At 41.9% G+C, this 19,301-nt stretch overlaps 2 protein-coding genes across 10 annotated transcripts in view; one reads left to right on the top strand and one right to left on the bottom strand.

Annotated features, from left to right (window-relative positions):
- The window catches only part of LOC115837636 (putative neuroblastoma breakpoint family member 7), a 655,832-nt gene that overhangs the window by 231,241 nt on the left and 405,290 nt on the right, over positions 1-19,301 (top strand).
- Positions 1-19,301, bottom strand: part of LOC100582383 (myomegalin) — a 230,677-nt gene that overhangs the window by 190,977 nt on the left and 20,399 nt on the right. The window contains exon 1 of one of the 9 annotated variants that reach the window (XM_030824695.1): positions 3,095-3,568. The exons of the other annotated variants lie outside the window; for them this stretch is intronic. Coding sequence (XP_030680555.1) covers positions 3,095-3,114 — 20 coding nt within the window. The 5' untranslated portion in view covers positions 3,115-3,568. Of the gene's footprint in view, positions 1-3,094; positions 3,569-19,301 lie in introns of those variants that run through there. 9 annotated transcript variants of the gene reach the window in all.

A 19,301-nucleotide genomic window follows, 5' to 3' on the forward strand; every position in this document is an offset into this window, starting at 1 on the left:
TTCACTATGTTCCTCCCTTTGGATACTCCTTTTTTTTTTTTTTTTTTTTTTTTTTTTAAGACAGAGTCTCACTCTGTCGCCCAGGCTGGAGTGCAGTGGCGCGATCTCTTGACTCACTGCAAGCTCCACCTCCCGGGTTCAGGCCATTCTCCTGCCTCAGCCTCCCAAGTAGCTGGGACTACAGGCGCCTGCAACCACGCCTGGCTAATTTTTTGTATTTTTGGTAGAGACGGGGTTTCACTGTGTTAGCTGGGAGGATCTCGATCTCCTCATCTCGTGATCCGCCCGCCTCGGCCTCCCAAAGTTCTGGGATTACAGGCGTGAGCCACCGCTCCTGGCCTGGATACCCTCTTTAGAAATCTCTTTTGTAATCTCTTAAAAAAAAAAAACAATCTGGCAGTATTTACTAAACCTGAACATGCATTTCCTATTACCCAGAAATCATACTTCTACTTATTTACTCAACAGAAATGTGTACATATGTTCATCAAAAGACCTGTACAGAAATGTTCATAGCAACACTGTTTATAATAGCTCCAAACTGGAAATTGCCCAAGTGCCTGTTAAGAATAGAATGGACAAATAAATTTGATATATTTATACACAATAGAAGCCTATTTAAAAGCAAGAATAAATGGACTACAATACCATATAACAGTATAGAACTCCAAAAGCAAAAGATTGAGTGAAAGGAGCCACATACAAAAGAGTACATAGTGTATAATTTCATTTACATAAAGTTCAAAACTAGGCAAAATTATTCTATGGTGTTAAAAATTAGGATAATGATTATCCTTGGAGTCATCAGGAGGGTTCCAGGGATGCTGGTAATGTTCCCTTTCTCTATCTGAATGCCCATCCCATGAGTATACTCAGTTTGTCAAATTAATTGGACTGTAAATATATAATTTGTGATTTTTCCGAATCATTTCTGAATTTGTCTGAAATTGTTACATGTAAATATAAAATTTTTAAAACTTAATAAATAATACTTTTTTCTTCAAGTGTGAAAAACACTGACAGAGAGCAAAAAGCCCTTATACACTCACTGGCATCACCATCAAGTGGTCATCTAGCCTTTGCCTGAGTAACTCCAGAATCAACAATCTCTTTACTGCCCAGGCAGCTAACTTGTTAGAAAGCTTTTTTTTTTTTTTTTTTTTTGAGACGGAGTCTCGCTCTGTCGCCCAGGCTGGAGTGCAATGACGCGATCTTGGCTCACTGCAAGCTCCGCCTCCCAGGTTCAGGCCATTCTCCTGCCTCAGCCTCCCAAGTAGCTGGGACTACAGGCGCCCGCCACCATGCCTGGCTAATTTTTTGTGTTTGTAGTAGAGACGGGGTTTCACTGTGTTAGCCAGGATGGTCTCAATCTCCTGACCTCGTGATCCGCCCCCCTCGGCCTCCCAAAGTGTTGGGATTACAGGCGTTAGCCACCGCGCTCGGCCTTTTTTTTTTTGAGGTGGAGTTTCACTTTTGTTGCCCAGGCTGGAGTGCAATGGCGTGATCTTGGCTCACCACAACCTTCTCCTCCCAGGTTCAAGCGATTCTCCTGCCTCAGCCTCCCGAGTAGCTGGGATTACAGGCATGTGCCACCACGCCCAGCTAATTTTGTATTTTAGTAGAGATGGGGTTTCTCCATGTTGGTCAGGCTGGTCTCGAACTCCCGACCTCAGGTGATCCGCCTGTCTCAGCCTCCCAAAGTGCTGGGATTACAGGCATTAGCCACTGCATCCGGCCAGAAAGTTTTTCTTTACACTGAGCCATAACTTGCCTCCCCACAACTCTCTTGCATCAGTTGTTCTGTCCTCCTAAGAGATTCTAAAGTGATTCAATCCCTCTACCACCAATAGCTCTTCGGAAATTTGAAGGAAGCTACCACATCCTCCCCACTCCCAGTCGTCATTTCTCCAGACTCAGGAGTCCCAGGTCCTTTGGCCACCCCTCAAGGCATGGCTTTGAGTTCCCTCCTGTCTCTTGATTGTACTTATTTTATCTAATGATGCCCAGAACTAAGCACAGTCCTCTCGGAGAGGCCCAAGAAGAGCAGAAAGGAGCCAAAAGTAGAATCATCACTTTTGATCCAGACAGAATCTAGACAGCCTACTCTGTCAACAAACCCTAAGCTTCAATTTGCTCCTTCTTTAATATTCACATTAAACTATTCACTGCTGTTGAGCTTAACAATCAACTAAAAGCACCCAAGTCTTTTGCATAAGCCCCAAATTTACCTTCTGTGTTTGTACCCTCTTCACTCTCTCAGGAGTCAGAGCGCTCATTTGGCCCCATCCCAATTCCCCAAAGCTAAATCCTGCAGATGGAAGCGTATCTGTTATAGAGACACCGCTGGAATAGTCTCCCTACCCTCCCACCCACTAAAAAAACAGAAACGAAGTCTTTGTCTCAATACATGGTCTCTTATCCTTACCCTTTCCTTGAATGGGGCTTCATTTTAAAGTGTATCTTGGGGAAGGACTGGAAGAAAACGCAGTTTCACAGGCCATCTCCAAAATCTGACCTAAAAGCCAACTGTTGCCCGGCCTCAATAAAGCCTGAGCAGTGTGGTGCCCTGATCTCTTTCCTTCTCCATTCCTCCCCCAAGTGGGCTCCAACTGGAGGTTGTGGAGATGAGTACTGCTGGGCTCTGCTCACTCAGTCCCTTTGCCTTTGTGTGAGTAGTGAGAGATGAGGCTGAGAAGGAAAACGTGGCAGGGTGAGAATAAACCTGATATTGTTCAAAGCATCTGACATCAAACATATCTCTCAAGAAGACCTACTGGAATCCCTCTAGCCACACGAACAAGGAAACGACAGAGAAACATTTCTACAGAAAGTTCCAGGCAGCCTCCCTGGGTATTTTTAACATCAGGACTCGGTGGAGGGGAGATTCATTAAGCAAAGGAAACCCCGGGAAACAGAACATGTGAAAATGACCAAGAGAGGTGGGCTGCGAACCAGGCAGGGCGAGGCGACAGAAAAGGGAAGCTGTCACGGGGCCCTGGTGGTGAGGGGCGACCTCTCCCCAAGGGCGCTGGGGGAGGGGAGGGAGGAAGACCACCAAGTCCGGAGTGCGGCGAGAAGGAAACAGCCCACCTACCTCGTCCAGGTCTGCTCCATTTTCCAGGCTCTTTCCTTAGTCTCAGGGCGCTCCTCACCCGGGAGGGGAAGCAGCCTGGGAAAATGAGAAGCCTTGCCCACGAATCTCCAGCGCAAAAAGCAGCAGCTTTTTCCTCCCCAGCTCCTTGCTTCTGCGTCGGCGGCGAAGAGAGAGCTCTGCTCCCTGCTTTTTTAGAAAACGGATTTGACGTGGCCGAACCTGCGGCTAGCCGTGCGACCGGCACAAGGGAGGGACTGTTCTCAGTAGGAGGCTGAGCGGCGCGGCGCCCGGGGCTGTTTCGTGAGCTGGAGCCAGCGGCTGCCCGGGCGGCGGTGCGCGCACTCTCCAGGCTGAGACACGACTGGCTGGCACGAGTTGCTCGGCACCAGCTGAGCTGTCAACTGCGAGCGGAGGCGGGGCTCCCGACAACCAGTGTGCTCGGGGCAGAATTGGCCCAGGTTGCACGCCCCCTGAACCACCCTCGCGTCTCCCCGACCCCTCTCTCGCTGGCTCAGATGAATGATGACGGCAGAGGGCAGAGAGCTTAGAGGACGCCATACCAAGCCCCGTCCCTCGCCCATCCCAACGAAGGGCTTCGAATACAATCAACCAACTACAGGAAGAATTTGTAGAGGAGGTTTTCCTGTGTGTCTGCATCGCCCCACCCACAGGTAACCCCAGAGCCAGAGATGGAGTCTAGGAAGGTTTAGGAGCAATCCCGGCTGAATGCAGATGTATACCCTACGTGGTCATGGAACACGATGTTATATTCCTAGAGATGTGACATGCCAGTTTCACCATTAATCTAGGGACAGGACCCTTCATCAGGAAGGGAAGCATCCCAACAAAACCTTACAGCCTTATTAGCTGCCTACATCTCAGACATCTCCCGTTTTAGGGTATTCTACCTCCTCGTTTTTCAGTTTCGCCAGCAACTGGGCTCTACCAATAGCTTCAAGGAGCGAGAAGCTTCCTGACTCCCAGAACACTAGAAAAGCCTCAAGACAGTAGCCATCAGGACCTAGACACTCCCTTGTGACTGTTTTAAGATCATGGAAAAGGGCTCTTTGGAGATGGCATTGCCTCAGGCCCTGTACCATGTACTTATGCATCAAGATTTAAACAAGGCAGACATACTATAATTAGAGTGCTTGCCGCCCTGAAGCTCCTTTTAAGCTTTCAAATAAGACCGTTTTATTAAATGGCATAATGACTGTTATTATTAGCATTATCACTGACCTTTTTTTTTATTCGCAAAAGGTTTTATAGTGCCCACATGTGGCAATGTTAATTTCATTGTACTTGTTTCAAAGATGACAAATTTGAGACCCCAAAAGGCCCAAAGTCTCTGCTAATGTTCTGATACAGGCTGTGTTCTCCATTGGATGGCCCCAAAGATATGTTCCCTGAATTTCTAAAGATACGACCCACAAGACTTCTCCAGGATGAATTTATTCTTTCAGGCCTCCTAGGCATTTAACTCAGGAAGAACCTGGCATGCTTGGGTATTGGTGAGACTGTGGGGAGTCTGTATTCTTGGGGCAACCTGTCATCTGTCTGTTACTAGTACAAAGTAGGGGTGGGGAGGGGAGGATAACAAAACATTTGAAGGTTTAGCACAACTGTCTAAAAGGCCCCTAGTCTAGGCTCCTCCAACACTTGATTTATTGGTAGGACCACAATGCTCCAGAGCTCAAAATGTTACCAGGAAAAATTTCAAGGTCCAGTTTGATCTTAGACAAGGCTCACAGGCCACCTGTCTTGAAAAGAATATCCTGTTGCCTCTGATGGGGGGGAAGAAAAGGCAGGGAGAGTCAGATTTCCATCCTTCATACCAAAGTTGGGGCTATATTTAGCTTTGTCTCAAATCAAATTATGGGCTACCGAGTTGTGGAGAGGAACTCTGTCTACAGGCAGCTCAGTGGATTCAAGAAATGATAGCACTAACTAGGTGAGTGTGGGGTCTCAGAAGAGACGCTAGAGAATATGCTCATGTATTTTTAAAATAACTTTTACAAAAGTTGATAGCACATTCATTGTAAAAACATTTGAAAAATACAGAAAGTTATATAGATTACTCAGAATACCCAGGGATCTTCAATATTAAAAATGTGTTGCATTTTTTTCCCACTCTTTAAAAAACGCATCTTTTAATCCAAACACCAACTCTTTCTTACACACATGGGTATATTCTTGAGAAGAGAAATTTCCTTGTTGTTTAAAAATTATACTTATTATCAAAAGAACAATTTTTTTGGGTTAGATTTCAGAAGAAAAATATTCACCCATATAACCACTGCTACAGCACAAATGTTTAAATTTCTCCAAATTCCCTTTAGTCATTATCTATATATATTAAATATCTATTTACAATTATGATTACAGCTTAGGTATATGTTTATATGCTCCTTCTTTCACTTAGTAAATATTTGTCCATGTTGTTAGGGAAAGTTCATAGTTATTATTCTAATGATTGTACAATATTTTATAATATTAGTAGAACCATAGATTACTTAAAATATTCTATTATTGCATAGTTATGCTATTTCTGATATTAGACTGTTATAAATAATGCCTTAATGAAGAGCTTTCTGCCTTTATCATTCTACTTTTTTGAATTATGCTATGGTTTGAATGTATGTATGCCTTCAAAATTCATACATTGGTACTTAATACCAAGTGTTATAGTACTACAAGGTGGGGCCTTTTAGGAAGTGATAAGGCATGAACACTCCACTCTCATGAATGGGATTAGTGCTCTTATAAAAGAGGTCGAAGGGATTATTCTGGTCCCTTTTGTCCTCTGTTCCTCCAGCCTTGTGAGGACACAGCGTCTGTGGCAACAAGGAGCCATCTTGGGAGCAGAGCACAAGCTCTTCCAGACACTGAATCTGCCTGCACCTTGATCTTGGCCCAGCCTTCAGAACTGTGAGAAATAAATTTCTATTATTTACAAATTATCCAGTCTAAGCTATTTTGTTATAGCAGCAGGAATGGACTAAAGACAATTTTCCTCGGATAAAGGGACTTTCTAATTTTATTATCTTAGCCTGAAAAGCACTAGAAATTCTCCTTTTAATTTTTTTCCTTATTTAATTTGTAAATAATTGGATAGTTATATTTTAGTTTTATATCTAGCTAGTATATAAATAATGTAACACCATCTCATTTTGCTTTACATTTCTTAGAATACTAGCTAGTAAGGTCTTATTTCATAGCCTTTCTTGGAAACCATATCTGCAGTAGCTATTCTCATGAAATCCTTGTGTTGAGTCACTGTATTGGTCATCTTTTTGCTGAAACAATGCTGCTTAACAAAGAACTCCCCAATCTCAGTATTATACAACATACATCCATTTCTCCCTCAAGGATCTATAGTTTAGGTATGCATTGGTTTAAGTCTATCATTTTCATGGCAGAGTGCAGGAGTGCAAGAGAGTTGGCAGAGACTCATGATGACTGGTCTCTGCTCAGAACTGGCACACTCTTGCTTCTGCCATTTTCCATTCACCAAAGTAAGTAATATGGCCAAGTCCAAAGTCATTGGTGCAGAAAAGTACAGTCTGCTCACAGAGTGCAGGAGGGGAGAGTAAATATTTGTGGAACAATAATGCAATCCACCAGTCACTGTATGTGCTGCTTTCTCGCTTTTTGTTAAGCTTTTCTCCTTGTGGATACATGGTAACTTTATTCTTCCTCATCCCATTTTAACTTAGCTATGGCTTTTGAACAATGAAATGTAACTTGTTTCGTTGGCTGAAACGTGAGAGGAAGTCTCATGTGGCCACTTCTAGGAAGAACGCAGACATTTTTAAGAGCTAGTACGTAATTGGCCCTTTTCAGTTTCCACTGTTTTATTGATCCTTGAAGATCAATACATGCTAAGATGAAGCTTTCATCAATGTAGGTCCCTGAGTTACTGTGATGGTCAGAGCCTTCCTGCTAACCCTAATTGAGCATGTAGAATGAGCACGAAATTCATTTTTATTGTATTAAGTTACTGAGATTTGGGGATTATTTATTACTGGAGCATAATCTGGCCTATCCTAACACATTGCTTTTTATTCCCATTATGCAACGAAGGATTGTTATGTGTGTGTCTGCTCTCAGTTTTCTGGCTTAGAACTCAAATAACCTGGGTAAATGATGTTGATAAATTAAACTATTCATTTTATTCTTTCCTGAGGGCACTGCTCTTAGTTTGGTCAACTGATTGTGCTTCAGGGAATACCTGAATTGATGATACGGGACAAAAAATTGGAAGGTGTCACAGTCTTTACAGTTAGCTCCAAATATTCCAATGATACTTTTACCTTTCATTCAGTTTTTAAAATTCATTTTCCTTTTCTTCTCTCCAACTTGTTTCTGGGTAAAAAGGACTATTGATGTTGATGTAGTTTACTGCATAATCTATACATCAATAATAAAACTAGCTATGTCTAATATATTTTTGCCAGATCCTCCTCTAACAATTTTGTGCGTACTAACTCTTTTCATCCTCACAGCAGTCTTTTGAGGTAGGCTCTAGTTAATGCCCGCTTTACAAATGACTAATGTGGAGCACAGGGAGGTAAATTATACTGCCTACATTCACAAAGCTGATCGATGGCAAAGCGGAGATTTGAAACCAATCAGTTGTGTTTCAGAATAGCCTGCCTAACCATTTTGAGTACTGCTTCCCTAATTTTGACAATTAACATTCGCTGGGACTTAGATAGGAGGACAATATGTCTGCAACACCTTTCACTTCAGTGATCCCTGTGATCACTTGGTTAGTCAGAACATGATGTCTTCTTGATCCATCACAGCTCCATGTCTGTCTCTCTAACCTTGGGTTTAAAAAACAAATGTCCTTTCCAGACAAAGAGGCATCATTCTGAGATCAAGGATACAGTGTCTGTAGTAGATTAAAGATGACCACAAATTACTTGCTACTTCTCCCATTGAGAGGTGGAATCTAATTCTCCTCCCTTTAATGTGGGCTACCCTTAGAGACTTACTTGACTAATAGAATACAGCAGAAGAGATGTCTGACTGGCCAGGCTAGGTAAGTAAGAAGCCTTGTAGCTTCCATGTGAGACTCTTGGGATATGTCTTCTAAGGCCTGGATAAGCTGCTGGATAAGTCAAACTACCATGCTAGATAAACCATGTGCAGAGGCCATGAGACCACATGACAAGGGGAGGGGCCTAGCTGAGCACAACAACCAGCAGTTCCCATCAGGGTGCCAGGCATTCTGTGTGAAGCAGTCTTCCATTAGCTGGACACAACTGAGCAACCCTAACTGTGGCCACTATGGAATAAATTTGCCCTGCTGAAACATGCTAGAATTATTGATGACCAAAATGATGAGGTACAATAAATTGCTTATTGTGCTAAGTTTTGGAGTAGTTTACTAAGTAACAATAGATAACTGGAACTAAATTTGGTATCTGAAAGTGGACTTTTGCTATAACAAAAACTGAAAACAAATGGCAATGACTTTGTACCTGGTTGCCACAGAAGCTAGAAAGGCCTCGAGAAAAATGTTAGTGAATACTGGAAGGACATCGAGGAGACTGCTAGAGAGACTGAAGGACAGTAAAGAAAATACTATGGGGGGTGGCTGAAAAAATGACCTGTGTTATGTAGTCGCAGAAAGTTTCTGTCTTTGATAAAGTGGGAAAATAGAAAAGGTGCCCAATGAATGGGAGGATCTGGCTAAGGAGATTTTCAGCAGAATTTCAAAAGTACAAAGAGGTTTCTTTTAGCCACATTATTATAAGGTATTGCTAAAAAAAAAAAAAAAAAAAAGTGGGCTACAAAAGGAGCCATTTGGTTTTTAAGCAGAATTTAGAGGAATTATAAAGAGGCAGGACTTGCTGTGTTCAGAAGAGATCAGATGCATTCAGGGCGGCATGGCCGTAGACTTTGCTGGGTTCAAACATCAAACTGCTTCTCATCCTCAATCTCTCTAGACAGGAAAAGCTTTCAAAATAAGACATGGCTTCGGGGCAAAAATAAATTCCAAGATGTGACAGCTAGACCCATGATTAAGACCTCGATTAAGGTGGTGCCTCATATATCCTTTCAGTTAAACAAAAAGGCCTCTACAGTCCTGGGCAATGTACCTCTCCATTGGACAAAAGAGTTTCTAAGAATTTTAAGGTTCTGTTATCCCATGTCAGACTCACAGGTAGTCCATGCAAGGTGAAAAAGCTGGCTTCAGAATTAAATGTGGGCGTGGCTTTTGCCTAGTAGAGTTGGTTATCAATTAGTATATAAGATGCCTCAACATTTTTAAGTGAATTATACCAGCATGGACTGACTGAAAATGATGAAGAGAGTACAGAGTGAAAAGATGCCTTTGGACCCTCAACCTGCCTCAGAGAAGCAGGCTGAGAAAGTTACCCAGCCAAAAACAAGGATTACTTCTTAGGGAAAAAGAAGAATGACTCGAAGAATGGAACCAAGAGCCCAGAGGACTGATGGAGAGCCAGAGAGAATCATTCCCAGGAGGAGGACTGGGCCCTAATCAAGGAACTGGTCATATGTACTCAGCTAGATTTCAAAATTGCTATGGACTACTGACCGCTGTATGCCTCTGTTCTCTGACTCTTTGAATGGGAGTGTCTATTATGGTTATCATATCTCTGTCCCATTGTTTCTTGTGTGTGAGAGCCCCAGTGACTTCAGATCAAGGGGAACTATACTCAAGGAGCTGAGTGCCAGGAGCCTCATCATCACCTGAATTTGAGTTAGATGGTGAGAAAGTGGACTTCTAGGCTGATGCAGTAAATGTCAGGAAACTTTTGAGGGCTTTAGGAGAGTGTGAGTTTATTTTGCTGGTGGTAATAATGTCTATGGCCAGAGGAAAAGGAATGTGGTAGATTCAAGATGGCTACAAATTTTTTGCTACTTCTGTCATTCAGAGGTAGAATCTAATTCTCCTCCCTTGGATCTAAGCTGGTCTTCATGACTTGCTTGGCCAATAGAATGCAGTTCTAGGCCATAAACTCCCGAACCTGGGCAATAAGAAACCTTGCAGTTTCCACTAGGCCTCTTGATATACTGAGCTGCCATGAAAGAAATTCGACTACCTGGCTGGAGCTATAGAGAGGAGAGGTCTTGAGGCCACCAGCAGTCCTCAAAGGCATCAGGCACAGAATATGAGTGAAGTTACCTGGGACCTCCAGAGCAGCCCCGCCTTCCGCTGAATACCACCAAGTGACCCAGTCAATACTGCATGGGGAAAACAAATTGCTCAGCTGAGACCTGTCCAAATTACTGACCCACAAAATCATAAGATACAATAAAATGGTTGTTTTGAGCTACTGAATTTTGGGGTAGATTGTTTATACAGGATTAGACAACTGAGACAATGCCTTAAAATGGACACAGTATTTCTGATGCATTATCTCATTCATTCATCCATTCAATAAGTAATTACTGTGAACCATTATGTGTCAGGCACTACTCTTTATTCTAGAGACACAGTAGTTTTAAAAAAGGCCAGCAAAGACCCTGTTTTCATGGAGCTTACAATCTACTGGTTTAGATAGATAATAAGTAGAGAAATAACTACAATATGCCAGATGGTGATAAGGGCAATAAAGATAAGTGAAGCATGTCAAGGGAGCATCCCAGCAAGACAACGCTCTTTTTATAGAAGAGAAAACAGAGTCTTAGAAAGATTAAATAATAGGCAGTAAGAGAAGCAAATTCCCAGGAACAATGAAACTGGAGTTTCACTTGATGAAAAGCTGTTCAATAGAATTTATAAATTCAAATTGTTGTTTAGCACAACAGAGGAACCTAATAGGCAGAAGTGTGGCTTGGATGGATGTTCCTGACTACCCAGGCTGTCCAAGTAAACTGTTGTATATACAAGAACGAAAAGATCTCAGGTGGAGCCAAGATGGCCAAATAGGAACAGCTCCAGTCTAGAGCTCCCAGCGTGAGCGACGCAGAAGATGGATGATTTCTGCATTGCCAACTGAGGTACCAGGATCATCTCACTGGGGAGTGTTGGAAAGTGGGTGCAGGACAGTGGGTGTGGCACACCCAACGTGAGCTGAAGCAGGGTGAGGCATCGCTTCACCCTGGAAATGCAAGGGGCCAGGCAATTCCCTTTCCTAGTCAAAGAAAGGGGTGACAGACGGCACCCGGAAAATCAGGTCACTCCCACCCTAATACTGTGCTTTTCCAACAGTCTTAGCAAACGGCACACCAGGAGATTATATCCCACACCTGGCTCGGAGAGTCCTACGCCCACGGAACCTCCCTCATTGCTAGCACAGCACTCTGAGATCAAACTGCAAGGCGGTAGAAAGGCTGGGGGAGGGGTGCCTGCCATTGCCAAGGCTGGATTAGGTAAACAAAGCAGCCCGGAAGCTTGAACTGGGTGGAGCCCACTGCAGCTCAAGGAGGCCTGCCTGCCTCTGTATACTCCACCTCTGGGGGCAGGGAATAGCCAAACAAAAGGCAGCAGAATCCTCTGCAGACTTAAATGTCCCTGTCTGACAGCTTTGAAGACAGTAGTGGTTCTCCCAGCACGCAGCTCGTGATCTGAGAATGGACAGACTGCCTCCTCAAGTTGGTCCCTGACCCCTGAGTAGCCTAACTGGGAGGCACCCCCCAGTAGGGGCAGACTGACACCTCACATGGCCAGGAACTCCTCTGAGACACAACTTCCAGAGGAACGATCAGGCAGCAACATTTGCTGCTCACCAGTATCCGCTGTTGTGCAGCCTCCGCTGCTGATACCCAGGAAAACAGGGTCTGGAGTGGACCTCCAGCAAACTCCAACGGACCTGCAGCTGAGGGTCCTGACTGTTAGAAGGAAAACTAACAAACAGAAAGGACATCCACACCAAAACACCATCTGTACATCACCATCATCAAAGACCAAAGGTAGATAAAACCACAAAGATGGGGAAAAACAGAGCAGAAAAACTGGAAACTCTAAAAATCAGAGCGCCTCTCCTCCTCCAAAGGAACACAGCTCCTCACCAGCAACGGAACAAAGCTGGACAGAGAATGACTTTGACGAGTTGAGAGAAGAAGGCTTCAGATGATCAAACTACTCCAAGCTAAAGGAGGAAGTTCAAACCCATGGCAAAGAAGTTAAAAACCTTGAAAAAAAATTAGACAAATGGCTAACTAGAATAACCAATGCAGAGAAGTCCTTAAAGGACCTGATGGAGCTGAAAACCAAGGCATGAGAACTACGTGACGAATGCACAAGCCTCAGTAGCCGATTTGATCAACTGGAAGAAAGGGTATCAGTGATGGAAGATGAAATGAATGAAAGGAAGCGAGAAGAGAAGTTTAGAGAAAAAAGAATAAAAAGAAACGAACATAGCCTCCAAGAAAATGGGACTACGTGAAAAGACCAAATCTACGTCTGACTGGTGTATGTGAAAGTGACAGGGAGAATGGAACCAAGTTGGAAAACACTCTGCAGGATATAATCCAAGAGAACTTCCCCAATTTAGCAAGGCAGGCCAACATTCAAATTCAGGAAATACAGAGAATGCCACAAAGATACTCCTCGAGAAGAGCAACTCCAAGACAAATAATTGTCAGATTCACCAAAGTTGAAATGAAGGAAAAAATGTTAAGGGCAGCCAGAGAGAAAGGTCAGGTTACCAACAAAGGCAAGCCCATCAGACTAACAGCTGATCTCTCGGCAGAAACTCTACAAGCCAGAAGAGAGTGGGGGCCAATATTCAACATTCTTAAAGAAAAGAATTTTCAACCCAGAATTTCATATCCAGCCAAACTAAGCTTCATCAGTGAAGGAGAAATAAAATACTTTACAGACAAGCAAATGCTGAGTGATTTTGTCACCACTAGGCCTGCCCTAAAGGAGCTGAAGGAAGCACTAAACATGGAAAGGAATAACCAGTACCAGCCACTGCAAAAACATGCCAAATTGTAAAGACCATCGAGGCTAGGAAGAAACTGCATTAACTAACTAGCAAAATAACCAGCTAACATCATAATGACAGGATCAAATTCACACATAACAATATTAACCTTAAATGTAAATGGGCTAAATGCTCCAATTAAAAGACACAGACTGGCAAATTGGATAAAGAGTCAAGACCCATCAGTGTGCTGAATTCAGGAAACCCATCTCACGTGCAGAGGCACACATAGGCTCAAAATAAAGGGATGGAGGAAGATCTACCAAGCAAATGGAAAACAAAAAAAGGCAGGGGTTGCAATCCTAGTCTCTGAAAAAACAGACTTTAAAGCAACAAAGATCAAAAGAGACAAAGAAGGCCGTTACATAATGGTAAAGGGATCAATTCAACAAGAAGAGCTAACTATCCTAAATATATATGCACCCAATACAGGAGCACCCAGATTCATAAAGCAAGTCCTTAGAGACCTAGAAAGAGACTTAGACTCCCACGCAATAATAATGGGAGACTTTAACACCCCACTGTCAACATTAGACAGATCAATGAGACAGAAGTCAACAAGGATGTCCAGGAATTCAACTCAGCTCTGCACCAAGTGGACCTAATAGACATCTACAGAACTTTCCACCCCAAATCAACAGAATATACATTCTTCTCAGCACCACACTGCACTTGTTCCAAAATTGACCACCTAGTTGGAAGTAAAGCACTCCTCAGCAAATGTAAAAGAACAGAAATTATAACAAACTGTCTCTCAAACCACAGTGCAATCAAACTAGAACTCAGATTAAGAAACTCACTCAAAACTGCACAACTACGTGGAAACTGAACAACCTGCTCCTGAATGACTACTGCGTACATAACGAAATGAAGGCAGAAATAAAGAGGTTCTTTGAAACCAATGAGAACAAAGACACAACATACCAGAATCTCTGGGACACATTCAAAGCAGTGTGTAGAGGGAAATTTATAGCACTAAATGCCCACAAGAGAAAGCAGGAAAGATCTAAAATTGACACCCTAACATCACAATTAAAGAACTAGAGAAGCAAGAGCAAACACATTCAAAAGCTAGCAGACGGCAAGAAATAACTAAGATCAGAGCAGAACTAAAGGAAATAGAGACACAAAAAACCCTTCAAAAAATCAATGAATCCAGGAGCTGGTTTTTTGAAAAGATCAACAAAATTGATAGACCACTAGCAAGACTAATAAAGAAGAAAAGAGAGAAGAATCAAATAGACGCAATAAAAAATGATAAAGGGGATATCACCACCGAACCCACAGAAATACAAACTACCATCAGAGAATACTATAAACACCTCTATGCAAATAAACTAGAAAATCTAGAAGAAATGGCTAAATCCCTCGACACATACACCCTTCCAAGACTAAACCAGGAAGAAGTTGAATCTCTGAATAGACCAATAACAGGCTCTGAAATTGAGGCAATCATTAATAGCTTACCAACCAAAAAAAGTCCAGGACCAGATGGATTCACAGCCAAATTCTACCAGAGGTACAAGGAGGAGCTGGTACCATTCCTTCTGAAACTATTCCAATCAATAGAAAAAGAGAGAATCCTCTCTAACTCATTTTATGAGGCCAGCATCATCCTGATACCAAAGCCTGGCAGAGACAAAACAAAAAAAGAGAATTTTAGACCAATATCCCTGACGAACATTGATGCAAAAATCCTCAATAAAATACTGGCAAACCGAATGTAGCAGCGCATCAAAAAGCTTATCCACCATGATCAAGTGGGCTTCATCCCTGGGATGCAAGCCTGGTTCAACATACGCAAATCAATAAATGTAATCAGCATATAAACAGAACAAATGACAAAAACCATATGATTATCTCAATAGATGCAGAAAAGGCCTTTGACAAAATTCAACAATGCTTCATGCTAAAAACTCTCAAAAAATTAGGTATTGATGGGATGTATCTCAAAATAATAAGAGCTATCTATGACAAACCCATAGCCAATATCATACTGAATGGGCAAAAACTGGAAGCATTCCCTTTGAAAACTGGCACAAGACAGGGATGCCCTCTCTGACCACTCCTATTCAACATAGTGTTAGAAGTTCTGGCCAGGGCAATCAGGCAGGAGAAGGAAATAAAGGGTATTCAATTAGGAAAAGAGGAAGACAAATTGTCCCTGTTTGCAGATGACGATTGTATATCTAGAAAACCCCATTTTCTCAGCCCAAAATCTCCTTAAGCTGATCGGCAACTTCAGCAAAGTCTCAGGATACAAAATCAATGTGCAAAAATCACAAGCATTGTTATACACCAATAACAGACAAACAGAGAGCCAAATCATGAGTGAACTCCCATTCACAATTGCTTCAAAGAGAATAAAATATCTAGGAATCCAACTTACAAGGGATGTGAAGGACCTCTTCAAGGAGAACTACAAACCACTGCTCAGTGAAATAAAAGAGGATACAAACAAACAGAAGAACATTGCATGCTCATGGGTAGGAAGAATCAATGTCGTGAAAATGGCCATACTGCCCAAGGTAATTTATAGATTCGATGCCATCCCCATCAAGCTACCAATGACTTTCTTCACAGAATTGGAAAAAATGACTTTAAAGTTCATATGGAACCAAAAAAGAGCCTGCATTGCCAAGTCAATCCTAAGCAAAAAGAACAAAGCTGGAGGCATCATGCTACTTGACTTCAAACTGTACTACAAGGCTACAGTAAACAAAAGAGCATGGTACTGGTACCAAAACAGAGATATAGACGAATGGAACAGAACAGAGCCCTCAGAAATAATGCCACATGTCTACAACCATCTGATCTTTGACAAACCTGATAAAAACAAGAAATGGGGAAATGATTCCCTATTTAATAAATGGTGCTGGGAAAACTGGCTAGCCATATGTAGAAAGCTGAAACTGGATCCTTTCCTTACACCTTATACAAAAATTAATTCGAGATGGATTAAAGACTTAAATGTTAGATCTGAAACCATAAAAACCCTAGAAGAACACCTAGGCAATACCATTCAGGACATAGGCATGGGCAAGGACTTCATGTCTAAAACACCAAAAGCAATGGCAACAAAAGCCAAAATTGACAAATGGGATCTAATTAAACTAAAGAGCTTCTGCACAGCAAAAAAAACTACCATCAGAGTGAACAGGCAACCTACAGAATGGGAGAAAATTTTTGCAATCTACTTATCTGACAAAGGGCTAATATCCAGAATCTACAATGAACTCAAACAAATTTACAAGAAAAAAACAAACAACCCCATCAACAAGTGGGCGACAGATATGAACAGACACTTCTCAAAAGAAGACATTTATGCAGCCAACAGACACATGAAAAAAGGCTCATCATCACTGGTTATCAGAGAAATGCAAATCAAAACCACAATGAGATACCATCTCACACTAGTTAGAATGGCCATCATTAAAAAGACAGGAAACAACAGGTGCTGGAGAAGATGTGGAGAAATAGGAACACTTTTACATTGTTGGTGGGACTGTAAACTAGTTCAACCATTGTGGAAGTCAGTTTGGTGATTCCTCAGGAATCTAGAACTAGAAATATCATTTGACCCAGCAATCCCATTACTGGGTATATACCCAAAGGATTATAAATCATGCTGCTATAAAGACACATGCACAGGTATGTTTATAGCGGCACTATTCACAATAGCAAAGACTTGGAACCAAGCCAAATGTCCAACAACGATAGACTGGATTAAGAAAATGTGGCACATATACACCATGGAATACTAGGCAGCCATAAAAAATGATGAGTTCATGTCCTTTGTAGGGACATGGATGAAGCTGGAAACCATCATTCTCAGCAAACTATCGCAAGGATAAAAAAACCAAACACCATATGTTCTCACTCATAGGTAGGAATTGAACAATGAGAACACATGGACACAGGAAGGGGAACATCACACACCGAGGACAGTTGTGGGGTTGGGGGAGGGGGGAGGGACAGCATTAGGAGATATACCTAACGTTAAATGACGAGTTAATGGGTGCAGCACACCAACATGGCACATGGATACATATGTAACAATGTTGTGTCCACGTTGTGCACATGTACCCTAAAACTTAAAGTATATAAAAAAAAAAGAATGAAAATATCTGCCCTTCAGTAGCTGGAGTGGAGTGGGGCAGGAGGGTTTGGAGGAGGATGTGTGGCTCTGAAGACTATACATAGTAGGCAAAGTGCCAGCTGTGACTCAGAACAACCAAAATCAGGACCAGGGGCAGTTTAGAAGAGAAAACGATTCTTGGAAAAAGCAGAAGTATTTGTGGGGTACAGGGGAATTTGTAAGGGACTTAATTTCCTAAGTGAACAGGTAGGAGTTCAGAGGCAACTAATGCTCATGGGACTTAATTTTATTTCCACAGTTGGTAAAACTCAAGGACAATGTGGTTACCTTCATTCATTTAATTAAACAAACACGGAGCATGTGCTAGGCATTGCTAAAATCTAGTGTAGAAATCCAGTGTTAAAATCTAGTGTGGAAAGCCAGGCAAGCATTCATCAAACCACAATACAAACCAGATCGGGTAAAGTGCTACAATAAAGGTACACACCAAGCAGAACATGAAGGAGGGAGTGATTAATTAAATTCACCAGAGAAGTTTTCCTAAAGAGGGTAGCATCTGAGTAGAGTACTGAAGTATGCTAGCAATATAAAATTTTATCATACATTGGGATTGCAAAATACAGTGCTTTTATTTAAAATTAAAAAATTATTAGCTTGTTTTCATCATTCCACGGTATATGCATATATCAAAACACTGTACCCCATAAATATATGCAATTACTATTTGTCAATTAAAAAATTAACTTAAAAACAGTATTGATGAAAACAATTTTATTTTTCACTGGTAGAAGGAAAAATATTCCTGGTCTCCTGTGAGTGAGTGCCTAGGGTCCCATTCATCTGAAAGAGCAGTGCAGTGCAGCTGAGGTTGCTGGCAGGCATTACAACAGAGCAGTTAAGATTACTGGCTCTACAGTCAGGGACATGGGTTCCAATCCTCCTCCTCTGTCAATTTCCAGCCATGCAATTTTGGACATGACTTAAACTCTGTGCTTTAGCTTCCTCATTTGTAAAACAAGGTTAATGATAATAACTACCTAATAGGGCCACTGTAAGAACAAAATAAGCTAATATATGAAAAGTTTTTAATTCATTGTCTAGCACATTTTAAGCATTCTATAAATCATAGCTATTTTTCATTAATGTTTGCATACCAGGCAGGACTCCAATACTGTGTAGAAGTCATGAATTTTAATTTCAGTTCTGCTCCAAAGTGCTCTCTAGGGCTAGGCCAGTGACCCAGATTTTCCATTTCTCATCTTTCTGATTTATCATGTGAGACCAAAGCATTGGCAAGAAAGCTGAATAAGTGGATTTCCTCACTTCCTGGCTGGAGGTCTAGGGAGCAGAAAAGGTGGACATTTCCCCCATCTTGTATCTGTCTTGAGGAAGTGTGTGTGTGTGTGTGTGTGTGTGTGTGTGTGTGTGTGTTTATGCAGAAATAGACAACTGGGACAATGCCTTAAAATGTACACAGTATTTCTGATGCATTATCTCATTCATTCGTTCATTCATTCATTCAATAAATAATTACTGTGAACCATGTGTGTGTGTCTGTGTGTGTGTGTTTATTCAGATCCATCCCTTTCAATGGTTAGCCTTGTCTGTCAGCTATAACAAAAACCTCAAACCTCAAGGAAAGAAATTACAACCAAGCCTTCAGACAGCTGGTGGTAATTTACTCACACAATCCCCTTTATCCTTTCAACACCCACTATTTATTTGTATCTCACGTTGGGAGAGAGGAAATCATGCAAGAAATATGGTATGTAAATTTCTGGAAAGGGGGTTGGAATAGTGAGGGAAGACTTGTGTGAATTACATGAATAATTCTCCTTGATTTGAACATAGATATCAGATATCGAAAATTGAAGGGACTGATGTGAGGGTCAATAAATACATTTCTGGGACCAGAAACAATACTGGAATAAATTCATAATAGCTTCCAAGGCATTCATGACAATCACACCATCGCTAAAATCTGAGTCATTTTCCAGGACGGGGCAAGTAGTTCCAGTACAAGTCAAAGGAGCATGTGTCAGTCAATCCAGACTGCTTTAAAAATCCATAGTGATAACAATGACTAAATGGAATGCATGGTCCTAGTTCAGATCTTGGATTGGATTCTGAATTAGAAAAAAAAAAATTGCTGCCATGTTCAGTGGCTCATGCCTGTAATTTCAACACTTCAGGAGGC

This window comes from Nomascus leucogenys, chromosome 12, assembly GCF_006542625.1.
Source record: "Nomascus leucogenys isolate Asia chromosome 12, Asia_NLE_v1, whole genome shotgun sequence".
Lineage (NCBI taxonomy): Eukaryota > Metazoa > Chordata > Mammalia > Primates > Hylobatidae > Nomascus > Nomascus leucogenys.